This window comes from Phaethon aethereus (assembly GCF_964289735.1).
Source record: "Phaethon aethereus genome assembly, chromosome: 25".
Classification (NCBI taxonomy): Eukaryota; Metazoa; Chordata; class Aves; order Phaethontiformes; family Phaethontidae; genus Phaethon; species Phaethon aethereus.
This window is the reverse complement of record NC_138601.1, coordinates 3834966-3843955: the sequence shown is the minus strand read 5'-3', so window position 1 is coordinate 3843955 and position 8990 is coordinate 3834966. Positions and strand designations below refer to the sequence as shown.

The 8990-nt window shown below is 50.3% G+C and overlaps 1 protein-coding gene across 3 annotated transcripts in view; it reads right to left on the bottom strand.

Moving 5' to 3' along the window:
* Window positions 1-1585: 1585 nt before the first annotated feature.
* TANC2 (tetratricopeptide repeat, ankyrin repeat and coiled-coil containing 2) overlaps window positions 1586-8990 on the bottom strand; it is a gene marked incomplete at both ends in the record, with an annotated part of 209210 nt that continues 201805 nt past the window's right edge. For all 3 annotated transcript variants that reach the window (XM_082010630.1, XM_082010631.1, XM_082010632.1), the window contains 3 exons: window positions 1586-3542; window positions 5504-5604; window positions 7673-7819. In XM_082010630.1, coding sequence (XP_081866756.1) covers window positions 1586-3542; window positions 5504-5604; window positions 7673-7819 — 2205 coding nt within the window. The remainder of the gene's footprint in view (window positions 3543-5503; window positions 5605-7672; window positions 7820-8990) is intronic.

The window sequence follows — 8990 nt, the reverse complement described above, 5'->3', positions numbered from 1 at the left end:
AAATCGCTCTTGCGGGTTGATACGCGCGAGGTTCAGCATGGGCAACAGGCACTATTTCGCTTTAAAACAAGCTACAGGGTTATCGCTCTCCCCCCCGATCGTCCCACCCTTCGCCCTCAGTAACTGAAAAGGCAGATTACAAACCCACCAGTAAGAAATGAATCTGTAAAGAAAGTCCCTTCACCCCCCCCCCAAATTTCAGAGAATAACTGAAAAATTATTGAAAATCCTATAAAAAGGATTTTGGAAGCGTCCCCTGCTTTTCACACTGTCTTGATGTGATGTGCACTTGATTTAAAACAAAAAGAAAGAACAACCCAAACCAAAAAATGTCCTGAAATAGACCACATAAATAAATTATAAATCTCTCTCTTTTAACTACAGGTCTTTAAAAAGCAAACCATGGTCTCTACCATTTACAGGTACAGAATAGCGCAATCGCTTTCCAAGATTTTTGGGAACGGATCTTAAAGAGGAGCGCAGCCCTTGCTGCAGCACCGGCTCCCCGGGTGGGAGCGAGCCGACGGGCAGGGTTTGCAGAAGGACCCTTCCTGTCTCGGGAACCATCGTGCCACGTTCTGCATCCTCACCATTAAAAAAAAAAAAAAAAAAAAATTTAAAAAACAGCATTTTCCTCCTTGAATACCATTTTCTAAGTCAGATTTGTGTTTTCCCGTGCGAGTAAAAAAACCCCAACAAACGACACCCCCAACATTAAACCGCCCCAACGAAAACGCAGTGCTGTGCACGAGGTGCAGTCGTCTGCTAACGGTGCGAAGAAGTTGTTGCAATCCCAGTTCACACGCAAGAGGCTTCTGGCCAATTCCCTTCTGATTAAAGCTCATAGAAAGGGCCAACTTTAATCTCTCAACGCCTGTAAAACGCCCCAGAGCAAATCAGCGTCGGGTCACCCGGCAGGCAGCTTGCGAAGCAGCAAAGCACCGTGCGGTCCCCACCCCTTCTGGCCGCCGCCGCGATTAAATAACGAAGGAATCCAATTCGGATTAAACCGCTAGAACCCAGCTGAAGCAGGACGGTTCTTGTGCATAGCTACTTGGTATTAAAACACATCGCGCCCTCGCTCGCGGCGGGTAATTTGCTGTTTGCAGGCAAAGAGCCAAGCGACCCAGCTGGCACGCGGACCTGCGGATGCAGCCTTGGGAAAGGCTCCTGTGATCCCTGCTCTGCTCCCGCTAGTAATTCCCGGCAGAATTGAATAAGAGCTCATCAAGACAAAAGAAACCAATTTAAATCGAATGCGATTGTCTCTTGAAAAAGAGCTGGTTACCTCCCGCTGCGTAGGGGACATTTCTGGACCACCCCACACCACGTACTAAGATATCCTGGTTGGGAACTTAGCTGGAATTGGGCAAATGATACTGGCTTGGCTGATGTTGGCTTCACGGTCAGCTGGGAAACGAAAAGGGCTGGAGCACGTGCATGGCTGTCTGACCACCACACAAAGTACCGGAGAAACTTGGTCATGTAGCTACCAAAGGGAAATAAAAATAATAATAATATGCATGGAAATCAAGCTTGGAAGTGTGTGCTGAAAACATGAGGGTCTTACTCCAACAAGCATCTTTTACACATTAGACTCCACAAATGGTCTCTTTGGTTTGATTGGGGATGTCTGCCCTTGCCTGGAGTCCCTGGAGAGCTGCCTGTACAGGTTGTCCTGGTAGGCCTGTGCCACCGGCAGTGTCCTTGCCACCTTGACGTCAGGATACGAGGAGGCTTGGGTGACTCTCTCCAGGAGGTCTCCCCGGGACCCATTGGCCAGCATCCCATGGGGGCTGTAATAGTCTTCCTCTAGCAAATGGCCATTCTGTGCATTGTTGGTTTTGTTATAAAAGGCAATGTTGCTGATTGAAGAAGGCGGGCTAAATGATTCAGGCTGGGGGAGATTGCCAGGAGATGTGGGACTAATGACGGTGTCCACTGACGACACAGCCCAGGTCCGGTTCTGCTGATGGAGATGGGGGTACTGCTGAGTCCGAGCGGTTTTATCTATGATTCCCATGAACGGCGTGGTCCGGGAACGGGCTGGCTCGCTGGGGTAACCCCCCTGCGTGGGAGAGACCGGAGAAAGTTCATCGCACGATCTGTCATAAGCTGGCTTGAGGGGAATCTCCATTTGCTGAATCGAAGCAGAAGGGCGGAAGTTGGGAGTCAGGTTGGAGGTGGAGGAGATGCTATTGCTGGAAGGAGAGAAGCGGAGGCCAACGCTCTGAGAGTGGAGCAGGGGCCTCGGAGTCGGCGGGTGAGGCTTGATTTCGCTGGGATTAACTGTGATGGGCCTTCTTATGAGATGAGACACATCTGGAGAGCCCAGCTGGCTGGCGGGGAGGGAAGAACGTTCCAGGTCAAGCTTCGAGTGACACACTGGATAGTAGGAAGCGGACTGGCTTCGCCCGATCTGAGGTGTCTGGCTGTATCTCATACCCCCTCTGTACGCCGAGGATGGTCTCTGCGGAAGGTCTTCTTTAGCCAGCCCTCCATGCTGACAGATCGCTCCTGCGCTGAGGCTCGCCTGAACGTGCTGCACCGGTCTGCTGTCACCTACGATTCCACCGATGGAGCCCTGGTAGACCAACCTGCTCTGGCTAACCCCCATTTCCCCCGATGCTGACTGGTACTTGCTGGCCATTGAGTGGGCAACCTGGCTGTAAGCACCGGTGGGGATGACAGTACTCGAATGGATGGCGGAGCTGGGCTGGTTGCTCCTCACGATCTGCGCCTTGGCTGGCTGCAGCCTCAGCCCCTGTTGTGGCACAGCCACGGGGAGCTGGGGCATCTGGAAAGACCTCTGTGTCATCTTGGATAAAGGAGACTTTGGTCTACCGGGGAGCTGGCTGACTCCGCTAGGTTCTTGCTGATAACGAACCGGGGAACCGGACTGTGACCTATAAACGCTCATGCTTTCTGCTGGGGGGCTGGCACGATACTGAGGACCTCTACGAAGAGGAGAAGGTGGTGGGCTTTGATACTCCTTCCCTTGACTTCCGACGGGAGGTGGGCTGAAGCGGTAAGAGGAGCCCTGGTGAGCAGGGGACGTGTGCGGAGGACTGGGTCTATAATGTGAGTTTTGGTGCGTCGGAGACAGAGCAGGAGACGTGGACTGGTACCCTTGCCTGGTTGGTGAACCCACGGAACTATTGGACCTGAAATCAAAGACCTGATGAGAGCCAAGAGGTGAGCCAGAAATATAGGCTGAGTCCCTGTGAGCCGGGGACGGAGGTGGGCTCTGGATGATGGGCAGTCCTTGGTTTGGCCTGGACTCAGTCTGCAAACCAATGGAAATGTTTTCTACATCCTGCTCAAGGTATTCCTCCTCAAAGATATCTTGCACAGAATACAGCTCTTCATGCTGGGCTTCAGGTTCAGGCTCCACCGGGAGCGGCGGCGGCGGCTGCTGCTGCTGCTGCTGCTGCACCTGCCTGCACTCCTCCTCCACCCGCATCAGCAGCCGCTGAATCTCACGGTTGTTGGGACACAGCTTGATGGCCTCGTTCAGGTCCTCCAGGGCTGCTGAAAACTGCCTGCTTGACAAAGGACAGAAATGAGAACTGAAATTACTCTGGATTTGAATGGAGCCATTCTGGGAGGCTCCTGAGGGCTAAGTGGCTTGTCCATGTTACTGAGGAAGACGTCTGCGATTGCTACCGCTGGCTGCGTCTCTCAAACTCTGCCTTACGTGCCTCCCTCGGATTTATTTTATCCAAACTGAAGGAAAACACTGCTAGCCATTCTGGGGAAGCGGGCAACACAGTCCCGAGATGGCACAACCCAGTAAAGACGTCTGTCCTCTGCAGTGCGCGTTACAGGCTAATTAATTACTCCTCCCGGCACCACCACGAGCTTTGCCCCTCCGTCAGCAGAGGGGAAACCAAAGCAGCGGTAACCAAGAGCCCGGCGCACTGCTGCTGTAAACAAGCACAGCTTTGACAGAGTTGCAACTGCTTACGCCAGCGAAAATTTAGCTTCTGCCTGACGCCAAGACCACAGAGCGTCGGGGCCGGCTCCAGAGCGCAGGGGCTCCCACGGGTCGGCGCTTTAGGCAAGGCCCATCTCCCCAGTTTTGCACTGGATTTGGCGAACTTCTTCAGAACAAAGGAATTGAGCAACGTTCGGGAGCGCAAGCCCCTCGGGGAAGCCTTTGCAAGGGAAAGGCCAGCTGGGAGGAGTAGAAGGGAGGTGGGGGGTCAGGGAAGGGGGTTGTCATTTACAGGGACACTGTTCGCTTTTAAGCAAAACCATGACTGTCATCTGCGGGGGGGATGATCACAGAGAAACCTCCCCCCGCACCTCCCAACACCAGCCAAAGCTTTTGCACAAGCCATTGAAAATCAGGAGGAGGATGGAAGAGCCTCCCGTTTCCCGGACTGCGCTGACCTCAGGGGTGCACAGACTGGGAAAACAGAAGAAAAGCCAAAGCGGTGACGGTTTCTGCTGGAGGGACCTGGGGAGAAAAGGATGCTTGTACGTGGGGAGGCTGGGATCATCTGGAAAGGAAGCCAGTTCTTATGCTATCTTACAAGGGCTCTGGAAACAACGGAGAGGACAACCATTAAAGGGAAGGCGTGAGGTCAGTGTGGCTCAGCTAGCAGCCGCTCTCTGCAGAACAGCAGGTCACGGCTTCACCTCCCTCATCGAGACCTGGCGGACCAGGCAGCGCAGCACCAGCTGGGCCTGGAGCCCGGTTCCACACATCCCCTCCAGCACGGAAGGTCAGGCGGTGGTGGTGTCTGCGGAGCTACGATGTCTGCAGAGGTGGACGCGACATACCTCTGGCTACTGGCCATTCTCTGCACTGTCATGCAAGGCATCTTGGCTACCGGTTAAAAGCAAGACGACCGTGCGCCCAGCCCTCGAGCGTATGACTCAAAAGCAAGCCCTCCTGCTCATTTAGGAATGGCATTGATTTGAAATGAATCTAATCTCACGTCCTTCAGCCTTCAGGGAGGTTTACAAGGGAAGCCTCCGGGGCTCCATCTGAGGTGCAGAGAGATCCCAGCGCAGTCACTGCACAGCTACTCAGCAGTTTTTGCCTTGCACAAAGTGCTGCAGGACAGAGAGATTCAGAGATTTTAAGGCCAGAAGAGCTCACTGTGGTGAGTAAGTCTGCCCTCTTGCATAACACAGGCCACAGGGCTTCCATGAGTCATATTTTGCTTCGAGTCCAGGTTGTGGTTGAACTAAAGTGTATTTTTAAAAAGAATGCCCAATCTTGGTGTAAAGGTTTCCAGTGTAGTAAGATGTTCAGACAAAGTTCAGCTAAGACGAACCTCTCAAAACATCTGCATTCATCTGTCTCCAGAAATTACCAAATGAGGGAAGGGTGTTACTTTGGAGTTTGACAGGTTTGTAATCTCATTAATGAATGTTCCTTTCCCATTTCTTCCCATGGGGACACCGACACAGTTTTGCATGGTGGATGCCTACGTCGGTGTGGCCAGGCTTGAAGAGACCAGCCCTCGCACTTTTCCCTCTCTCTCCTCACCTGCTGCTGCGTTTGGCCCTTGCTCTTGCATAGTAAGCTTCATAAGATTTCGGTTTCAGCTCCAGTGCTTTAGTAGCAAATTCCTCCGCCATTCCAAAATCCTGTCATTACAATAGGTGTGCAGATAAGTAATTGAATAGATATAGATGTAAAAAAAAAATATACAGTTTGGGAAGAAAACAAACTTAATATGGACATTATTTTTGCACATAAACTTGGAAAACCTGATGGTACTGGAATGTTTCACATGGATTCGACATCATTTACAGCCAGAGAGCTACAATGGCACATCCAAAGACTCAAAGCCCTCTCGTAACGCTGGATGCTGTCAGCACCCACAGAGGCCAGCGTGCCAGTGGCTCCGTTCTCATTGTGTCCCCAACAAGTGCATGCAACCCCTCTCCAACAGCCTACAGTCTTGAGGAAACATCTGGTCTTGCAGAGGCTGGAATGTAATCTCATGAAAGGTTTTTTTCCACAGTTGAAAGCAATAGGAAACCTTTCCCACGCCCTCTGCTTCCCACTCCGCAACACACTGACAGACTTTGAAGGGGCTGAATAAAACTGCACATGAAGGAAGGGACTAGCTACAAACAGGACCTGCCCGGCAAAGTTCTCCTACTAGTGCAACCCGTTCCACTGTTTCTTGCCTCGCCCCTACACCTCACGTGGGAGGCTCGTTTGGGAGTGAGGAGGGAGAGGGTGACAGCACGGGCTGGAGACTGCTCTGGGTGCTTTCGTGTGGCAGTGCCATCAGACTATCAGCTACGGTTCAAACCCTGCCGGCTGTCCTCCCTCGCCTTGTCCCGAACGCTTCATGTACCGCAAAGCTCAGCTGAGCGCTCGCAAAGGAGACCTCTTCTCAGCGGAGGGGCTTTTGTTTCACAACCGAAGACTGCTTTGGATCGCTGACTTGGGCTATGACCCTGAGCAGTTCTGGGAGACAGCACCCAAGTACTCCTGATTTGCTCAAAAACTCAATAAACAAACTCCATCTTCTAGAAATGAAGCTTATGAGCACACGATGGCCACTGGGGCCGCGCTGCCCAGCCACACAGGAGCAAGTAAGGCCTGCTGGACCTTAGCAAAACCCAGGGTGAGGTTTAATCTCCCCTGAGGTGTCCACACTGGAGTTTGCTATCTGGATGTCCTGCCTGGGGAAGCTCATACTGTTGTTTGTATCTTCAGTAGCAGTTACTGAAGAGGTATTGTCCAACAGACTAAACTAGGAATGGACTCAAGACGTAGGTACCTTTATGGTCTCATCTATAGATGCAAAAACTGCAGGAACAATTACAACGCCCTGAAATTTTCTACCACAAAACCTAGAATTCCCCAGTTAACAGTAAACTGAAAATCTTGTCCTTAAAGCGCAGGCTTAGCTGCGAGTTGGCTTGTTTAAAGAAAAGGTTCACACTTTTTCTACAAACTGTGGTGTTTGTTCATCAGCATTTAAGATTTTACTTCCATTGCTTTTCATCCGTCTCCCTCACCGCTTAAAAAAATGAAGGTGTCACAAAAATCCCTTCCCTCCAGTGTAATCTTCACTGGCTCATGGCCTCAGTGGAGATTTCACTTTTTGAGTCTACGGAGACTTTAGGTTGTAGAGGTGAAATCCCTGCACGCAGAGCAAGGGGGAGGTGGCACTTCTCTGCTGGAAGCTCAGACAAGCTGCAGAAATTGGTCGCTTGATGCTGCAGGATTGGAGCGGGGAGAGTGACAGTGATCTGGCAGTTCTGGGAGGAGAGGGAGCGTGTGGGGGTGTTTCTGGATGAGTCACTGCCCCGGGGAAGCGCTAGCCCCCTAAGCATATGCTCCTTCATTTTAAATTAATTAGTATTCAAAGGAGCACATCTCCTGGCTCCTCCCTCACCGCTGCCCTAGAAATCTGGAAAATGCCTCCACCCCCAATTCACATCATCATCAAAAGGGAGTAATAAAAAATTCAAAAAGCTATAAACATAGCAATGAATTTTTAATCATCAGAAATGCATATTAAGTCAATACTTCTTTTGAATTATAAAATGTCAGTGCTCTGTGAAGGACAACCAGGTTACACAGAGGAGAGATCCCAGAGGTCAAAGCACGATTACAGGATGGACATGTCTCTGTGCACAGGCAGAAAGCTGGCAGCTTGCGCTTAAGGCCATGAAGAGTGGGGAGACTTACGTTCATTTTCCTTCGACAGCGGGAGAGGTTGAGAAGGAGCGACACTTTCAGCTCGCGGAAGGTTTTCAGGTCTTCTCCAAACCCTTCCCTGGGGAATTTTTTCAGAGCATACTGGTAGCGCTGGGCAGCCTCTTTCACTTTACCTTTCTAAGAGAAGGAGAACATGTCAAAACACATCCCTGGGTTGAGTTTACTTCACTGCAGAGAACTCACTCACCAGCCTCATGAATGTTTTAGATAGTTAAGGTAACATGACTTCACTATTTAGCTCTTTTCTAGAAAGGAAAGCCAGAACATTTGATCAAGGGAACATCTGATCTGGAAATGCAGATGCCTTGTGCAAGTTGAGTTCTCCCACTTCGTAGAGAATTGTCACGCTACAGTGGGAAACACAGCAGAAATTGTGTTATGTTAACTTGATACAACTCCATCTGGTTTCTGGATGGATGGTCTCTTGAGCTGGCTCATTAGTAACCCATTTCTGGAGAACACCCTACACCCAAAGCTTAATAAGCACCAGGGAGGGTAAAGAACACAAAGTGTGGGACTTTGAGTGAAGTTCCTGGGGCTCAGAGAAGCCTCTGCAATAGCAAAGATAAATGTTACGGCACTGATGGGGCTCTGAAGTTGGACAAACAGGTTGAGATTTATCTCCCTGGACTTTAGATGTCTAAAAATTAGGTGTCTACATCTAAGCCTGTCAACTGGGTTCCTTTAATAGTTATTGGGACGCAACAGTCACCTTCAAAGGGTGACTCATCTTTACTATTTTGGGCACCTATTTTTGGGATGGGGTGATCTGCACCCTGGAGGGGGGCAGCCATGGCAGCTAGGGTGAAAGAAAGAGGGCAAACTGAGATCTAGGACGCATGCAATTCATGATGACCTAGACACAAATTTTGCAGCTACGAATAGTAAGCTGTAAAACCTCGTAGACTCAGGTTTCTCAGCTGCATCATGTATCTCTGGCAGATAACTCGTTACAATGCCAGCTTTGCATATTTTCTGCTTCACCCTTCGAGCCTAACAGTGAATCATTGTTGTACTTGCACATTTTGTGTGTGTGTGCAAATCTCCAGGTTTTAAAGATCAGCTTAAAATAAACACAGAGCAAAAAAGACTCTCTAACTGCAATGGTGGAACACCTCCCATGGGCTAAAGGACACGACAAAGCCATCTGCATCCTGACAATCTGTTTTCATTGCAAGAAGTTTCTTCCACAAGTTTTTTCTGGGATACACTATCTTGTAGCCTTGTTCCACAGCAGTGAGCCTGCTGGGTAATGACAATGTTGCCAGGTCTGATGCAATGACATCAG